This window comes from Drosophila yakuba, chromosome 2R (genome assembly GCF_016746365.2).
Source record: "Drosophila yakuba strain Tai18E2 chromosome 2R, Prin_Dyak_Tai18E2_2.1, whole genome shotgun sequence".
Lineage (NCBI taxonomy): Eukaryota > Metazoa > Arthropoda > Insecta > Diptera > Drosophilidae > Drosophila > Drosophila yakuba.
The window spans coordinates 19,553,842-19,572,632 of NC_052528.2; the positions used below are offsets into that span (position 1 = coordinate 19,553,842).

General features: G+C 41.3%; 1 protein-coding gene, 1 long non-coding RNA gene and 4 other non-coding genes across 10 annotated transcripts; 3 read left to right on the forward strand and 3 right to left on the reverse strand.

Annotated features, from left to right (window-relative positions):
* Positions 1 to 262: 262 nt before the first annotated feature.
* LOC6531457 (dnaJ homolog subfamily B member 6) lies at positions 263 to 18,689 on the forward strand. 5 transcript variants are annotated; one of them, XM_039372789.1, is made up of 8 exons: positions 263 to 372; positions 906 to 942; positions 16,051 to 16,228; positions 16,312 to 16,421; positions 16,544 to 16,804; positions 17,077 to 17,283; positions 17,346 to 17,655; positions 17,728 to 18,689. In XM_039372789.1, exons 3-8 carry the CDS (start codon positions 16,164 to 16,166, stop codon positions 17,828 to 17,830), a joined length of 1,056 nt encoding a protein of 351 aa, XP_039228723.1. In that variant the 5' UTR covers positions 263 to 372; positions 906 to 942; positions 16,051 to 16,163; the 3' UTR covers positions 17,831 to 18,689. The 5 variants fall into 5 exon arrangements, with proteins under 5 accessions (XP_039228723.1, XP_039228722.1, XP_039228725.1 ...); XM_039372788.1 differs by having other exon boundaries at positions 287 to 443; XM_039372791.1 differs by lacking the exons at positions 263 to 372; positions 906 to 942 and adding an exon at positions 11,649 to 11,830.
* Positions 1,958 to 2,029, reverse strand: Trnae-uuc. Its single transcript has one exon. It is a non-coding gene; the product is annotated as a tRNA-Glu (tRNA).
* On the reverse strand, positions 1,958 to 9,954 carry LOC120321130. Its single transcript, XR_005560699.1, has 2 exons — positions 3,757 to 9,954; positions 1,958 to 3,700 (listed from the first exon to the last, which is right to left on the reverse strand). It is a non-coding gene; the product is annotated as an uncharacterized LOC120321130 (long non-coding RNA).
* On the reverse strand, positions 2,267 to 2,338 carry Trnae-cuc. Its single transcript has one exon. It is a non-coding gene; the product is annotated as a tRNA-Glu (tRNA).
* Trnae-uuc lies at positions 2,529 to 2,600 on the forward strand. The gene has a single exon. It is a non-coding gene; the product is annotated as a tRNA-Glu (tRNA).
* Positions 14,377 to 14,448, forward strand: Trnaq-cug. The gene has a single exon. It is a non-coding gene; the product is annotated as a tRNA-Gln (tRNA).
* Positions 18,690 to 18,791: the final 102 nt, after the last annotated feature.

Consider the following 18,791-nt stretch of genomic DNA (forward strand, 5'->3'; position numbering starts at 1 on the left):
TTCAGTGGAATCTCACTAAATACCTTATCTTAACAATTATATTTAATTTGTGCGTTTTTTTTAGAAAGTCTTAATAGCTGCTGTTTTTTTTCTCTACCATATATTATTTTTTAATCTTTTATCTTTGCATTTTCAAATGTAGCTTGAAGTTGTCGATTTTAAACTTTAGTTCACCTCGAAACCAGTTCGATTGGCGGAACTGGATGCACACCTCCCTGAATCAAATCGATAGGCAGGCGAGTGCTAGTGGTCTCTGCTTTTTATCGCTTCAGGTAAACAGCTGTGGAAAAAGCGCGCTTGGCCAAAAGTGAAGTAGCGGGTGAATTTTGTGTTTCTCGACCTGCAAGCGCGCGGATCTGTGCAGACTGACGGGTAATCGAGTGCAGTCATATACTCAATGCCAAATACTAAATACTGCTAAATAAAACAAAAAATAGCTGAAGGTATAAATGAAAATAAAATAGAAATAAAAAAGTGAAGTTGACATTAAAGTCGCATCGCATGTGTGTGTGAGTGTATTAATGTGTGCTGGTGTGCGAAATACTTTTGTGCTCCGTTTTGGTGTGCATTAAATAATCACAAAATAAGCTGGAACTCAAGTTTCAAATGCAAACAGCACGCTTCGTGTCCGAATAGTTGTTTTGTAAAAAATCAATAAAGCGCCGTAATTTTCGCCGTGCTATACATATGATGTTGTTGTTGCTGCTACTGCGACAGGAGTTTCCGTCAACAACTCGCGTCGTTCTCGCTCTCACCAACAGCCCCTCTCTTTCCCCCACGCGGTGTTGCTTATCTTATTTACTCACGCCTATTTCTTGTTTTACTATATCTCGTATTGGATTCGCATTTGTTAGATACTTCTAATGAAATTAATTGTTCGCTTGTTTTTCGGTTTGGCACCAAAGGAAGGAGATCATTTCCAGCTAAAAGCATCGCAAAAGGGTAAGCACAATACCAAATAATAAACAAACTAAGCACAGTACACAAACAGAGAAATGCGGAATTTAACAAGTTCAATAATCGAAAGTGCCTCTATTGTGCTCTCTGTTGCACGCACGCACGCGGCCGTATGCTAATTACAACGGTTCATTGCTCTGCTCATCGAGATTTTGACATATTGTTGCTGTCCCCCTTTGACATGTTGCGCCGTGTTTCCTCAAAAGATAATAATGCAGCTGCCTCAGCGATACCGTTAAACTCGTTTCTGACTCAAAATGCCAATTGTTTTTCGTTAACGCTTACTTTAATTTGCCTTTTTTGGCCAACTCGCAATTTGCCTGTCCCGCAGCTCTCTCAAATTTGTTGCAATTAAAAATTGATTTTCCGTTTGCCAAGTCAGCTTGTAAATAACAACAATAACAGGCAAACATCGGTTTCTGCAACAATGAAAAAGCAATTTTCCGTATCTACTACAATGAAAAAAGAAACTGAAAAAACGTTCAAAACTCAGTCAAGGCATTGTGCCCGTTTTATTGTTGTTGCTATTCGCTTGCCACACGTTTTGCGGCAGGCTATTGTCGTTGTTGCTGTTGCTTCCAGTACATGTTGCAATTCTGGGCATGCCTAATTTTCGGTTTAACAAAAGTTAAGTACTCTAGCTCTTTGAGCTTTTGCCCGTCGTTAACAAAACCGTTTTTCTTTCCCCTTTTATTTTTTTTTTCTCTCTACATAAGCACAAACATCAACAATTGACAACTTGGGGCAAAAAAAGCAACGGCAATAAAAAAGTCTCGAATTATTTCGTAGCGTGTCCGATTGGCATCAATTGGTGGCGCTAGGAAATTGCAAAGAAGAAATAAAGCACAGAAGGAAAGCAATAGCAAACATAAATACTGCAATTACCGATTGCAATAAAATTTATATATTTGGGGTAATATATGTGGATAATCAATTTCCACTTATTTTCAAGAATATTTTGTTTGAATAAAATAAATAAAAATTATTTTAAAAAATTTACTTCCCATACCGGGAATCGAACCCGGGCCTTCTGGGTGAAAGCCAGATATCCTAGCCACTAGACCATATGGGAGGCTGACTTCAACGTAGCTATAACTCGTTTTGTATGATTTGAGTGCTTGCTTTGCTTGTATTTTGTGCAATTTTTTCGCTCGGCACAGACCAAACGAGTAACAATATAATAAAATGAAACCAAATAGAAAAATAAAGTGAAACATTTTATTTAATAGTCAGCAAACTAATAATTATACCAACCCCTTTAACAACTCTCTCGTGTTAAATAAAACAAAACAAAATTAGGCAAAAAAGTTTCCCATACCGGGAATCGAACCCGGGCCTTCCGGGTGAGAGCCGGATATCCTAACCACTAGACAATATGGGACTTGTGTAAACAGCGGCAAAAATGTGTAGTTAGTCTACCTCTTAGGATACGTTAAACAGTTCCGAACGCAAAGATTCTTATATTAAATTCAAATTTCACAGGAAATAAAATTCCTTATAAGTATGTGCACCATTATTTAACAAAGAGAAAGACCAAAACCATTATATAAGTTGGAAGAAAGTAGAACATATCCCATATGGTCTAGTGGCTAGGATATCTGGCTTTCACCCAGAAGGCCCGGGTTCGATTCCCGGTATGGGAAGTACTTTTTTTTTTTATAATTAAATCCATTACCCTAGCTGATAGTTTTCATCAATCAAACTCTTCCTTCCTCTTCCCACCAATTGCATAGCAGGCATCAATTGGCTTGGACTCGAAAATCAGACAACAACTCCACTTATTGACCTGTACTTAGAGGCGGTATAACACGAAGCGGGGTTCAAGTGGTGTTTTAATGAGTCTCAGCTGGGTATGATCCGGCTCAGCGAACTTCCTCCGCTCTCTGCCACCCATTTCCATCAAATGCTGCAGCTGCAACTCAATTTTCAAAACCCCGACACTCGATGGAAAAAACGGCTAATTCATCAAAAGTGTGGCAAAGCCGAAAGCCAAAAACAGTGAGCCATTGTTGTTGCCTATCACGCCCACTTTTTGCTGGGGCTCGCCCCGTTTGATGCATGCTGGCAGTCGCTTGCCACTTTCCAAGTCAATTGAAAAACTCGTGTAGCTTTTTATATGCCATCATCTTGAACGAGCTTGTGTATCGTATCCAGACATTAGAAGCGCGTGTGAGACATACGATTGAGCAAGAAGCGAAGAAAAAGGCAAAGCGTACAAATTACCATTTTTTATAGTTTCTAAGTGAGTTTGTATTTTTTTTTCCTCAAAGAAAGCCAAGCCCCGACAATCGATGGCAGCATATGAGAGAAGCAACAAAAAAAGACGGTAACTTTTTCGTTTCTGTTGAACGCTAAAGCAACGCCAACGCCGCCTAAGCTTTTGTTTTTATTGTTAAACCAGTTGATCAGTTGAGCGACAGCAAGAACGAAAGACGCCAGCTGCTGCTGGCTATATGGTATGGGTATATGGGTATACATCTCCGACTTGCCAGCTACGCTGGCTGCATATTAAGCGCCCCCGCTGCGCGCCTGCGCGTCCAACGACCGCATTGTTGTGAGTTGTCTAAGCTCTGTTTGTTTTGTTTTCAATCCGCATCAGCCAGCCGGACTAGCAGGTAGGAACCGAGTCGACTCCACCGGGGTTCGATCGTTCAGATGTGCAGGAGGAGCCAGCTTAATTGAATTGTTGGGGCAGCCTCGACCATTTCCGTTTCGCTTCCAGAGGATTTGATTGCTTGGCAATCTGAAAAAGAATTTTTAATATCTATATGTGACCTAAAGAAAGCAGTTCAAACTGACAGTCAACATTGTATTATTATCTCATGCACCACTTTGTTTTAAATCCTTGCTATTATATTTGCTTTAGTTCCATTGCCTTTGCCAGGGTGAGAGTCAAAAGCTAGTAATGTTATTTTGTAGAAAATGAGCCGCCGACACGACTGATAAAAAGGAAAATTCCAATGAACTCAGTAATGGGGTTTTAGACTTTTAAGTGGGCTTTGTCGTCTATCGCCACCATAAAGGCAATTAACATGCAAACTTTGCCAAACAATCAATCAGCTAAAAGAGGCTCACGCACTCCCCATTTCTTTGTTCAAGTCTCGACTATTTCGTGAGGTGCAGCTGGAAAGAAAAACGTGTAAATTTCGTTTGACAGTTGACAGTAGGAGAAGAAAAAGCTGAAAACAGGCAATGCTCTTTTGGGGAGCTGGTCAATGCTCTCGACAGTCCGAAATCGCAGTCGTAGTTTCACTTCACCCATTTAGCATGGCAATCAGACGGCCAGGGGATGGGACACTAATACGCGGGGTCATGCATGGCCTGCAGTTGAAATCGTCGTCCACACCTCTTTTGCTTTGTTTGCTGCAAAAAAGTAAAAATAAAAACGGAGGGTTGGGAGAGAAGTACAGTAACTCAAATCGTTTTCACTCTTAATTTTCATTTTAGTGAAAATTCGCTTGGGGCACGCCCCAGACTTCGTATCTCCGCCCCAAATAAAAATGAAAAGAAGGGCCCCAAAGGCCATTGACACACATTTTGGCACGGCTTTGCGTGCTGGTGAGTCCAAGTCCAAGAGCGAGGCCAACATACTGGAGGTTTCTGGTCGCAACACTACACATGTAGCTATATCTTCCTAAAATTCGTGTAACGAATGTAAAGAAAGTGTTCGAAAAACGATACGATGCTACAGACGCATGACCAATAAATAAATTGAAATATTTACGCTTCGAAAGAAAGAATCGCAACGAAGTCTGTCTGGGAAGAGGAACTGGTTTCGGGGAAGGCTTAGTCCCAAGTCTGGGTCCCTATAATCGCTTCGTTTGCCTCAGCGAGCCGCAGGCTCCACTACAGATCCACAGCTGCAGCTGTGACCCACTCCCAGTTGTCCATTTAAAGCGGCCAGACGACGCGACGCGGTCTGTAACGTATCTGCGCACATTTATCGCCATCGCAGGCTGGCCAGCAAAAGAGTCAGCCAGCCTGGCCGGCACTTTTTAAGCATTTTGCGTCAGTGGTTCGCGGGTCTAATGCCAAAAATCAGAAATAAAAATTTCACCTCCGGTCACACGCTTGAAAAGTCACACTCGACAGCAGCAACAACGCAAACTGGCGGAATAAAAAGCGCCACAAGGTATTGTGAAAATTGCAGGCTGGTTAATTAAACAAACTGCGCCCATGGCACATGAAATTGAGTGGAGCAGTGAAAATGGAACGGATGAAATAATGGAGTCGATTTTTTATTAAGATCTAGTCTTAACAATCAAGCACAGATAAATTTGTTTCTATTAGTTAACAAGGGACTTCAAGTTGGTTAGCAAGCCGCTTTCTTCAGATCTAACGAGGTTCAAAGCACACAGCTTAAGCAATTGTTATACTTAAATACGATCGACTAGAAATAAAATAAAACAATAAGCCAGAGAGGAAATGAATTTTAAACAATGAGAAATTCCCAGCCTCTTTAAAACTCGAATAAAGCGTAGGCTTTTCTTAAGTGAAAAGCAAGCATACAAGTCGAATCCACAATATCGCAAATAATGCATTACCTTATTGGGCTTAATTTGATGTGGGGCCGTCGATTATTTTTAGCTTTTAGCTAATCCAACAGCAATTCAAGCCGCTCCATTTACTTGGCTGCGCATTTTGCGGCTGATGAGTTTTCATTAATTACCAAAACGGGTATTTGGCCATTGAGGCGATTTTGTTTTTCTTTTCAAGTCGTTGTGGCTTCTTTTCATCGAGCCCATAAAGATAAATGAATGAATGTCCGGATGCACTTGAAGCGCACATAAAAATTGTTGCCTGTCAGCGTCATTGAAACTGTGGTTTAGATCCACCTATCCACCGGGTTTGTCAGTGGAAATCGCCTCTTGTAAACTTCAGTTCGTATAGCTTACTAACTGTGCCTGGTAAATCAATCATTGCGTCTGCTTAGCTTCAGTTTCGGCCTCGTCTTCGTCTCCGGCTATTTAAATTAACCGGTTCGCCTTGTTTGCGGTACGCCTAATGAGCGGCACTTGTTGTCCGCTCAAGAGTTTTTGGAGAGATTGCATCCACTAAGCCGCAGACATGGACTCGCAGGCAGATACAGCCATCACCATAATCATATCCCGTGTCCATCTTCATGTTACCGAGGTAATGCTTTCTCTACGGGGATTTTGTGGGAAAGCCAGGGCCTATCGAATGATGAGCTTTATCGCTCACACGTGTCTCGGAACGCACAAAATGTAATTTATTAACTGGTTAAGACCCTATGGCGGCAGAGAATGTTAGGCTGCTGGAGTAAGGAACTAGATAAATCGAATTAAAAGGTCAGAAAATGTGTAGGGTATGTGTAAGATCCCTCAACAGCGAGAACAACATCATTAGAGAATTTTATCAAGTTTAAGAAGTGAAGCTCTGCAATCAGAGTGTAGTTTCAAGTACCTCAAGCCAATAGCTGAACACGTTAAATAGTTAACAATAATATTGGCTTAGGTTCCTGGAGATTCGCAACAAGCAGCTTCTAGTTTTGGGTACCCACTGCTTAACAACTGAAAATGATGTCATTAAAAGACTTTTTGCTTATAGAGCTCTTATAAAGCTCCGCTGATCTGTGTATAGAGCTCGATTCTTCCCTTGAAACTCTAAAGAATCTGGCATTGCAACCTGACGATTACGGCAATCGTATTTCCAGTGGACTTGGCTCATTAGCAGCCTTGCTCTGGCATGCTTTCCGATCGAATTCATTTGCAGCTATCCACTAAATTTAACCTTAGCACGATATCGCTGTACTTCGTATTATAGAGAGTTAAATGCTGGCGCGTGTTACGCATCAAATGGGTATGTGTACACTGATACATGAATTGTATTCGATTCGTTTCGATTCGATTTCCGAGTGAAGCCAAGACGAAGAGCGAAGGTTTCCAATGAGGCGCGGCAATTTGACCAAGACTGAGAGTTGCCATTGCTCAATGTATCTACATCTGTAGCTCTATCTTTAGCTGTATCTATTTCCATTAATTAGAGGCAAGCGATGATGCGTCAGTCGGGTATCTTTTGTCTGAAACGAGCTTGGAGGCAATAAGCAACTGGCAGGAGATATTATAATAATTTATATGATTTCGCATTGTTCTGTTGGCCGCTTCTTCTCATTTCGCATTGTTTATTTAATTTGCCAACTCAACTTTTTTCGCTCCGATTTGCGTGTCATTTCTGAGATGCTTTTTACCCCTGAGTCACGTTCAATGTCGCGGTGTTAGCCGTGCTTCTTCATTGCAAATGGCCCAGCACAAAACCAAAAGAAAGAAAAAAAAACCAAAAGTGGCTAAAAAGCATTTTGCACCATCACTTAACGTTGCAGCTTCCACTTAAAGTGGCAGTATGGACGCCTATCAACATTGTGGATTAAATAAAATTACCTTTCTGTGCGACAAGCAATTACTTCTCAATTACAAATTTACTATCTTGGCTTGGCGCTCTCCTTACTTTTTATGATTATTGCATTCAATTAAACTAAATTGCTTTGGAAATTGGTCTCGTTTGGCCACTTGCCAGTCGTTTCACTGCGGGCGCCATCTCTCAGCTTTCATTTTGCTGGATGGCTTTAATTCCCAACTATTTATAATAATTACTAAAGCAAATAAACCCACACAAAACGCAGCCGTAACTATAAAAAAAAACTTTGTTCAGCGTGAGCGTCAGAGATCATTGGGGCAGGGTCTCAAACTGGGACGCAGAGGCCCATTTCCAACTGACCAAGTCTGTGAAGACCATAAACCTCAGATAAAAAACTGCCTACGACGACGCGGCGTCTGCCTGAAATTTTTCATTTCAGCTGAGCAAGCATTTCACAGAGTCATCGCCACAGCCAGTTGACCCCAAAGTTTGTTGTACCCTGAGTGCTTGGAAATTCAAAATTCAAATGGGTGAAAGGGGTGCCAGAAGTGCTTCCAAAGTTTAGATGAAGTAATAAAGAAAAGAGGAAACTGTTTATATGGTAACTTTAGAAGTTGGTGAAGCGCTAATGGATAACTTTGAAATTGTTTGTTAATGTCGTCATCTGAAGAAACAACTTAACTTTTCATTTATGGGGTATTTTACAATAATTAATTATCAAGTATTTAATAATGTTCAAGCCGTGAAATAATAGTTTTGATGCATGTGTTTATATCTCAGATCTTTAATTAAAACGTATTCCAATTAAAGTACCCAAACAAAGCTTGCTTACTGAGAAATCTAGCATTTCAAGAGCTTAAATCAAACACTTTATTTAGCTAACAAATTGTTCAAAGTTGATGTTAAACCAGAATTGGCAATTAACTCCTATAAGTAATGTCATCCGGCGAACTCCAGACGCTGAAATTTCTTTACGTGACTGGCGGCTCTTATGCCAGTAGAACATTGAACACCTGTGGCTAAACACACACATATTGGTGGCTAAACACACACAAGTGTTGCTGGCACGAAAACCCATCTTCATGGGCCCAAAAGTGTTCTCGCCAATTTTTTGTCTGACTTTGAGGTTTATCTAATTGGGAAATGTTGGCAATCTGCACGTTAACTAACTCTATAAAGCTACTTGCTACAAATTGGGCAACTGAAGTCGAAACAACTAGCCAATTAAGGCCATCAATCATGCTGCCCTTTAATTTCGGAGCTGAATTGTGTTGATGGGGATTCCAAGTGAATTTCCACTTTCGCTAATAAAAAGTTGGCTTAGTATCAGGTGGATTTATGGAGTGGATTGGTAAGACGTTTATGTCTATGGCAAGCGAAGTAGGTTTTTTATTTCTCCTAGTGCCTAGTGCAAGCTAATCACATGTTTCCGTTGCTAAAAAAGAAAAATAGCCTCAGGTGGTTGGCTGCGGTTTTGCGCTTTAATAACTTCATTGTCAATGCAACGTACATGCGCTCCAAGTTGCACACTCGACAAAAAACACAAAAGCAGCCAGCCAGGCTTGACTTCTCGTTGTGGCATCCAGTGGAAGGCCATTGTCCACCGGATTTGATCTAGATGCACCATGTGTAGTGTCCAGTACACAGAAGGAAATTAATGGTAGATCCAACTATAGTAGTTCTAATATATACATAATATAGTAGTTCTAACATAGTAAGTATTTTGGTTTTCTTTCTATGTTAAATCATTAAGTTGTAAACCATAATTGATAAGATCATGCTGAAATCTAGTCCAATTTCTTACGGTGCACTCGCTGCACAGTAGCTCTGGATGGCCGAAGGAGATGGCTATCAATTGTGGCTTAGATTTATGTATATGTGCATACCGCCTAAGGAAGCATTGAACCCGTGAAGAGAGAAGTCGGGCGTTTAAGATCATCTTAGTTGCTGCGATGATTCCACAAATCAGACGTCGGGCATTGAGATCATCACCACCAGCTGTCTGTCTGTTGGATCGCTATGGATCGGACTACAGGTTTATTTGTCGATCGATGGTGGGTAGTTTTTATGTGACCGAGCACCAGAGGGGGGCGGTTTTCGTATTAAACTCGACTTGCCTTATTGAGTTTTTGGTGTTTTATGACTGCATGACTCGGACACGACCGTTTGTTACACCCGCACAAGCGCGGTGAGTTGAGTTTGCACATAAGGCTTGATTATATTAGATCACAGTGCGCCTCAACTTCTTGATTGCCGGCAAATATTTATCTGAGCAAGTATAAACAAGTGGATGCTGGATGCTTGTCTGCCAAATATTTACATATTCTTCCGAGTATCTTTTTGGAACGAGTGTGGTAAACCAAGTGTCTTATGTGCTCCATCAAAAAGGGTAATATCATGTAAAACAGTAGTAGTTACTAATGAGTTCGTTGTACATTTAATGTTTGTACCCTTTTTGGCCAGGGCGCGTCAGAAGTGCTCTTCCCAAATGGCTGAGCCCCAAGGGCCAACTAACTGTGCTCTATAAACTAGAAAAGCCACATTAGCCAAACATGACCACAGAACCCGCCCAAAAGAACATATCTTTCGGTTTGGAACCGCAACAATCTAACAGCGGCCACAAAAATTACACAGATCATTTCGAAATTTACATTGGAATGATTTTTTATTTATGCGGCGAACAAACAAACAAAGAGTGAGCAGGGCTTTTGATTAGATATGGTGCACTGAACCCCGCCCCCTGAATGCTGAAAGGAACAAAACAAACTGGAGGGCAAGCCCCCCTTTGGCTGTGGATCCAATAGATTGGATGATATTACAACAGTTCCAAGTCTATTAAAAATCATTTGGCCAGCGGGGAACCGCCAGCTGCAGATGAATCAGCATTAGCTTTTCGAATGGTTGTTGCTTTGCTTGTAACACTTACAACACATTTTCATGTTGTATGGTGGGGGGAAAAGCTGCGGGCTTGGAACCTCTCTATCTATCTATATATAGATGGATTCCCACGCCCACGTGTCTATTTCTAGGTCTTGTGTGTGATTGTGGCTTTTCTTAGGTCTTTTGTCGATTGCTTCACATGGCATTGCATTGTGGCTGCGCCGATGTTTTCGCTCTTTTTCCTTGAATTGTGCAATTTGGCGAGTTTCCACCTTGGCTTCCCTTTTGTTTGGCTTGTTTCCCCATGCTTTCCATTTTGCTGCCCTGCCTGCCTAATTTCTGTTATTTTCCCCTAATAATTACTGACCGTTTATTTGCTGTTCCAATTTCGCCCGATTTGTTGGCGATTTCTTTCCTCAGCCGCTGAAACACGTCAATGTAATGGCTTATTCGCTGCTCTGCATTAATATTTTCCTTCCGCAATACTTATGACCAATTCGCTCTTTCCACCCAACTAAAAATAAATTCCCACACATCGAAAATGTGTTGTGTTTTGTGTGGTGCTATATAAAAGTTGCAATTTATAAACTTTTCAAAAATTTTCGCAAAACAATTCGTGCACCTCCCTCGGTTCTCGGTTCTCATCCACCACCTGCTGTTGTGTCCGCACAGTGGGCTAAAATTGTGGAAATTGTGCCTCTGGAAAATGAGTCTCAGGTCTTCCAGTTACTCGATTTTCCCAATCCAAATCACTCATTTAAATAAATCAAAAGTTTATACTGTATTGGTAAATATCTTCCGTTATCTTCGAAATATCGATTTCGACCACTGTTGAACGGCCTAAACGACTCGTGGTGAGAGTTCTAAAATGAAATATTTAAATTTGTCGTTACATTTTTGGCTTCGCTCCGTCGTCTTAAGCGTTATAAACTTAGGCCATAAAACTCATCTTTATTCAAATTAACATGGGTCGCTATTCAGATATGGAATCAATGCGGGAATGAGTCTAGGTGAAGGAGAAACGATTTCGGCGGAAACTGGAAGATGAATCACGTTGGAAAAAAAATAGGGGACTTAACCGGTGGAACAATAAACCAACTGATCGGCCTCTAATATACGGCACTCTCTGATAACAAAAGTACCCGAAAGATAAATGATAGCGAAGAGATAGCGCTTCAAGAAACGGCGTAACAACTTCCGGTGAGGTACAACAATAACAATCAGTTAGTTGATTAGTTGCAAAAACTAAGAATCTCTCCCCCACACTCTCTCTCTTTTCTCTCTCGCTGTTCTCTCTCTGACTGTTTTTGCTCCCCCCACAACAGCACAGAAAGTGAAGCATGGCAATGCCGTCAGCTGGTTTTTCGCTCTCTCTTTTGATCACCGAGTTGTTTCTTGTGCTTTGCATTCAATTCTCAACGATTCATTGCCGCGTACGGCTGCAAAAGTTTTTTTTCTTTCCTTTTAACATTTCTTAGCTCGCTGCGTTTTCCGTGTTTTTGTTTTATAATGTGCAGCTTCGACTCCGCGTACAAACGTAGCATTAAGTTAAAAACGAGATTGGCCTTTGCTGGTTAACAACAACAACAACAGCAGCAACATCAAAAAAGCGACCAATGTAAATATACACATACATAAATATATAAAAAGTGCGAGTGCATCGCTCATTGCGTGACTTTCCATCGAGCTCAACAAAAATATAAATGCGCAGCGTTTTCTTATCGCACGCTTGATTGTGGCAGTGTGTGTGAGTGTGCGTGTGATTGTGTGCGATTGCAGCAGAAGTACAAATGTGTATGTAGGTTATGGCAAAATTAGCACCGAAACCATTTACCATTTAACACAAAAAAAATAGAAAAGAAAATAAAATAGGAAGAGCGAAGCAGACAACACGCAACCAACTGTTGATGCTTCCTCTTGCTCCTTCTATTACTTCTCCCCACCTTTATCCAACTTTATCGATGTTTCCCCGCCTTGTTGTTTGCTTATCATCGATGCGGCGTGACACAATTCAAGTTTAATCGCAGCGACAACAAATCGAAAAGTGTGAGGAAAATCTTGGCTGCACTGTTGCCGCCAATCGATGCGATGGTGATGTAATTTGCATAAACAACAATAACCAAGCGGCGAAAACAACAAACATTCGGCTTTCTGCAGACTGCAGACCGCAGACTAAACGCATACATAATTTTTGGCGTCACTTCAGGTTTAAAGCCGCGCCATGTAGGCAGCAGCTCCATGTGTGTGTGTTCTTATTGTTGTTGTTTTTGCTGTCTCTGGCAAACACGCTTGTTGAATGTGGAGTCCCTCGAGTTTGTGATTAAAGCTGCTTGAATGCGATACGGCTAAATAAGTGAATAAACAAAGGGAGGTAAATAATGCGGGCTACAGATACACCGAAAATATTCACTCATTACGCACAAATCTGCACCAAGCGCTCCTAAAAATGTTTAATTGACATCTTAAATGAGTAAGAGTTATATTAATGTAATTGAAACCATATGTGCTTAAAAAGTAGCTGGTGTGTTCGTCACTAAAAGTTCTTATCTTTCGTCTTGTTCGTCACGGAAATTACATTCTAAATTAAAGGAGCTCAGGGCTAGCTAAAACCAATATTTGCAATTTGAAATTTTATTTTAAACGCAGAAAAATAAAGTGAATCAGCCTTATAAATTTCTATGAACTGACTTTTTATTGAGCAATATTTAAGCAGTGATTTTCGTATTTATCAGTGGCGTGACCTTGCACTTATGACTTCGTTCTGTAAAGAACAATCTGAGACGGAATGTCTCAGACTGTGAATCATTCACTCGATGAAATGGGTTTGATATTTAAAAACCAGTTACGATTAACGTATTCGTATGTGCTGCGTTAATTTCCTCATTTGTGTTTGAGAGCCTCTTAAAACGTTACATCTCTTTTTGTATGTAAATCGTAATTTATTCAATGGGAATTTTCAAAGTAATAATATATCAAATCGTCTCAAAATCCAACTCGATTTTCGGGTTAATGAAGTCGTAAAGCAGATCAATAAAAGTAAGCAATTGCTTTGTCGTGCAATCTGATTTGAACCCTTTTTTTAAGATGCTTCTTTTAGTCTTTATGGGGCTGTAAAAATCGGAGAGTAAACTCTATAAAACCATCTCCTTCAGCGAGGGCATTTGTCTGCTCAAGCAAATCTATCTGTAAATCGCTAGCTAACTGAAAGAACAGCCAAATGCCTTAAATGCCGCCGACGCCCACAAACCGATGGCAAGGTGCTGAGTGTTGAGTGCTGATCTCTGATTTCTGACTGACTGCCACGAGATATGGTGGCGCAGATAGCCACTGCTTCTATTCCAAGCGATGCCATTCCACTTGAGCCACTGAAATCCAAGCCAGAGTGAGCCGGTCTTCAGCTGCCTCATTACCCATTACTCGCCCCTTGGCATCCCAACCATCCTGCTCACCTGGTGACCGGGCTCCTCATCCAGTTCCTCCTCTGACGTGTGTGTGTCATGCGGATGGCTGGCCAGCCACAGAGTCAGCCAGTCAGCCAACCAGCCATCAGAAACGTCAGCGGCTGCTTTTAGACAATGCTACGAGTTCCTACACCTACGACCTAGAATTTGCCGAATATGTCAACAGGTATATACTCTATAGCCAGCCGTAAAGCGAACAAACTACGCACACACACACACACAGAGACAAGCCGGCAATATCTCTATTTCCCTATATACGCTATATAGATAGCTCTATGTTCGTACATGTTTGTATAACTGAAGGGGGAATGGGGAATTCATTCAAATGTATTTATATTATTTTGTTCTTTTCCCGCAAAATTCGATTTTGATTCGTATTTATAATCGGGGGTGTTCTCAAACCTATTGCCACATGTAAGCAGACTAATCCCAAAGAATCATTAGATATATCTTCATACGTATCCGAACGTATTTCAACGTATATTTGTAGAATAGGAAATGCAGCAAGTGAAACGGAAAGTGTGAGTGTCTAATATGGCGATTCGAACTTGAATGGGAAATCGCGCAGCCCGAAAGTTCAAGAGCCTGTGTAACGGTAAACAGAAAGTCCTTACAGCTGGCCATCCCTTTCGCACCAGCTTGCAGCATGCGCAGTGCGAATTTCCCGAGCAGAAAAAGGAAAATGGCCCAGGACCAATACGGTGGTTCCATGGTGTAATGGTTAGCACTCTGGACTCTGAATCCAGCGATCCGAGTTCAAATCTCGGTGGAACCTGAGCCTTGACCTCCTGGGGTCCTTATTTTATCGCCGGTCAACAAAGGATGCCAAATACATAACTTATCTTTGTCATTTTCTTCAGTTTTCGAACTTTTAACTGTGTTTTTAGACACGCCCATCAAATTAATAAATAATTAGTTGTTTTGCCAGCTCTTTTGATGGTTAAATGTGCACAGGAATAAACAAAAGCCTTTTGTAATTTATTGAACGCTTAATTGCACTTAATGTGTCGCAGACAAATGTTTTTAATTGCTACTATTAATATCAAATTAAAGACTGAAATGTTAAATTATAGTTTTCAGATGCATTGGATCTGTTCGGCCAATGCGTTCTTTAAATAGTTTCCACTTGTATATTTAAATATGTAAAGTATATATGTATCTTTAATCCATTTTGCTTCAGCACTTGTATTTGTGTTAATAGACAAATTTATGTGACGCCACGCACACGCAAGCCATCGAAAAGCATAAATTAGATCACAGATCACAGAAAAATGTGAGAAAAATCTAAAAACACGTTCAACTTGGGTGAACCGCCCATAAGAACCGACTCTCGATATTTTCAACCCACATCGAGAGCAACATAAACACAGCCCATCGATGTTGGTCAGTCGAACAACAAGTTTTGAAGTTCAGTTGAGCTCAGTTCAGTTCAGTTTGAAATTGCCGACAAGTGTGTAAATGCAAATTGTCATGTCACTTGGCCGCAGGGCTAATTTATCCCAAGCACTTTCCACTTGCAACAGCCACCAAAAAAAAAAAAACCAACAAAAAAATAGTAAAATACAGACAATTGGCCGCTGTAATGTGCTTGATAAAAAACACTCGCGCATGAAATCAAGCCAAATTGTGTCAAGGGGGCTGCATGACAACGGGCGGCAACAACAATACAAATTAAATAAAATTAGCGACTATTTTGCACGGAAATGAGGGGAGCGATGGAAGATATGGGATTCGAGATCCGAGATCCAAGAGGGGCGCAAAACGCTTGAGCAACTTTGCCCCAAAAGTTGATGGACGGCTAACTGAGCGCCCTACACATGAGCCATGTATTCGATATGCTCCTCTCTTTCCCTCTCTACACGGAAAGAAAATCGCACTACAAAATGTTACACCTTTTTCTGTATGCTGACATAACTTTTCCACCTAATAAATTAAAGTAATTGCCATATTCTGCAAAGAGATTCATTTGGATGATATTGTGTATCTATGATTTTCGAATTACTTTTCGTAACCTTTTTATCGCCGTGTATTTTTTCGGTTTATCTTGTTCACGGTTTGCGTGTGTGGGCGATGGCATAATGGGGTTTTCGAACGACATTGAACTCGAAAAAATTGAAAAGTGTCGGCGGCCCATGCGAACCAAGCTGTCTTTGACTTTGCTTTACTCGAAATCTCGTGTGTGTGTTCCTCTATTTGTTTATGTTTTCTATTTCGCCTTTGCTTTTTCAGCAACAATATCAGAAACAAGCTCAAAATTTGGTTCTGTCAAAATCGGATTCCAAAAGGTAGACATAAAGCCCGTTTCTCAAATATTCCCATATCTTTTGTGGCTTCTTATCCCTTAACTAACCGACCCGATTCCGTTCACGTTTTGCAGAAGCCAGAGCCGCAGGATTCGACCGAAAAGTAAACGCATTGGATTGCAATTCGTGCTGAAGCGATTTACAGCGAAAGAGGGGACCACCAAGAAGTCGAATACACATCTCCAGCATGGTGGACTACTATAAAGTTTTGGACGTGGCGCGATCAGCTACCGACAGTGAAGTGAAAAAGGCGTAAGTAAACAAATTGGCTACGGCTCAACCCATATCCGGTAGATGGGATATCTGAGTTAACTCACAACATTTTCCACCCGCAGATATCGAAAACTGGCGCTTAAATGGCACCCAGACAAGAATCCCGACAACCTGGAGGAGGCCAACAAGCGCTTCCGCGAGCTGTCCGAAGCCTACGAAGTTCTTTCCGATGGTAAGTTCCTGCCACCAAGCAGATTTCTTCAAGCCCCTAAAAGCAATGTAAAAAGGGGGTAAAACTATGGGCGATCCAGGATTCCTGGCGGTATCAATGCTAAGTCTTTATTGTGTATTTAGCACGTAAGCGCAGGATCTACGATGCACGGGCAACGCTGCACAAATCCTCGACCAGCGGAAGCAGCAGCAACAGCAGCTCCTACTCCCGCTACCGCACTGCTTGCAGCGGCGGCGGATCGGCGTCCTACGGACGGGACTACGATTACGACTACTATCCGGGCTCGGGTTATGGGTCGGGTGCCGGACGACGGTCCGGCAACCGCTACCAGGCCTTCACCTTCCGCAACATTTTCGAGGGCACTCCGTTCCACAAGCTGTTCGGTAAAGCCGAGAGGCAGAAGTGTTGCAATCGTTTTGTTTATTTGGTTTTGCTGACTGACAACCTGGCGCACGTTGTTCTGTTTTTTGTTCCATTCTATCTGCAACTAAGCGCTGTTTTTGCACAGTGATGGGGAGCATTCATAAATAGTACCTTTCCCCCCACTGTTTCCATGCTAGGTTTAAGCTAATCCTCGCAGCTCGAGCGTTTACTACTAATTCAATTTATCCTCCTGTTATCGCCCCACTTACGCAGTACTCTTATTTCTTCACAGAGAAAAAGCGCCGCATATACGATGAGTATGGCAAAGATGGACTGGGTGATCGTGGCCAGAGTCGCTCGCATACTCGCCACCATTATAGCACACACGATTTCGATGACTTCGATATAATGGGCGGCTTTCCGTTTGTATTCCGCCCGCCGGAGGAGGTGTTCCGTGAATTCTTCGGCATGCACTCGCCCTTCGCCGACTTATTCCGAGGTGAGTTATTGAATGGGGAAAACATCTGCGGAGTGCTAACTTTAATGGCTATCGTTTTTCAGATGCCAACGGATATTCGAATGGCAGCACGAGCGGCTCGAGTAGCAGTCGACGCCATGGCGGCAGCGGTGGAGCATCTCGCCACCATCATCACCACCAGCACAAATTGGCCAGTCCGTTCGGGGCTCCAATGCTTAACTACTCAATGATGGACTTCTTTATGCCCACCAGCGGCTTCACCTCGTTCTCGTCGATGACAAGCGGCAATGGCAGCAGCGGTGTCACCCACATCTCCAGCGGACCCAGTGCCGGTGTCAAGCGCACCTCCACTTCGACGGTGTTTGTAAATGGCAAGAAACTGATGACCAAACGGTATGTGGACCTCTATTTGCCATCATAGAATCGTTCCTTAAACTAACCATATCAATGTGCATTTACTTGCAGAGTTGTCGAAAACGGCAAGGAAACTGTCTTTTCATATGAAAATGATGTCCTTAAATCAAAGACTGTGAACGGAGTGTCCCAAAAGCTCTCTTCAATAGCTTAATAATTAAATTCACACATAAACATACATATATATAAATATATCAACAGAAATCAACAAAGAAAAAGTCATAAATGTAAAGCCGAATATTAACAAAGCAAGAAGAACTCGGAATTCGTTAATGCTTCGAAATATGATACATTTAACCATTTTGTTCTACACTACAATTTAGTTACTTTTAATGGAACGAACAGCAGAGCATAAATGGATCAACAGCCGGCGAAGGACCAAGCAAAAGCCCATCAGCAACAGAAGCACTATCGGCAGCAGCAATAATCCATGGAACAGACCACTAAATTAAATCAAATCAAAATTCCCCGTAATAGTGAAATATCGAACTGTATTTTTTAAGAGTAGTTTTGAACATAGCTGCCCTACAAAATTGCACCGGTGGAATAAAGCCAGCACCATCGGCACCAGAATCAATTGAAACCCATACTAAAAATGCAAAGCACGCTTAAGCAATTTAGCCAATAAGTTCTAGGGCCAGACTTTAAAAGATGTTTGGAGCGAGTGTGTTTGGGTGTATATCTTTGGGGGGTTAATTATGTATTTTTCGTGTATGTATCGTTAGTCACTTAAGTTGCCACAATACTTACTAGGAAATCGAAAACTGAAAAATTCAACCTAAGGAACAAGCGAAATTAAAATAGGCTTTGCGTTAATTTTTCTGTACATTGTAAGGGATATGAATATTCTAAACGACGACATTTAATGTTTATAAATATTTCATAACCTATGTAAACTTCTCTATTAATTTCGAAGCTGTATGCTACGTATAGTCGTTTTTTAAATGCTTAAGACTATTCTCACATAACCTGCAGAGCGAAAACAAAATAAATCGTAACATAATCGCCAATAATTTAATACTTTGTTTAGTAAAACCTTCATAATTAAAATAAAAAAAAGAAAACCATGAGAATGGAATTATTAAAATGGAAGCGAAACAATTAACTCAAGTCTT

What these genes read in the sequence shown, in the direction of transcription:
- LOC6531457 (XM_039372789.1), top strand. Translation starts at nt 16,164, where the DNA reads ATGGTGGACTACTATAAAGTTTTGGACGTGGCGCGATCAGCTACCGAC. An exon ending in CTTCGCCGACTTATTCCGAG is followed by an intron (nt 17,284 to 17,345) that starts GTGAGTTATTGA and finishes ATCGTTTTTCAG; the next exon opens with ATGCCAACGGATATTCGAAT. An exon ending in AAGAAACTGATGACCAAACG is followed by an intron (nt 17,656 to 17,727) that starts GTATGTGGACCT and finishes ATTTACTTGCAG; the next exon opens with AGTTGTCGAAAACGGCAAGG.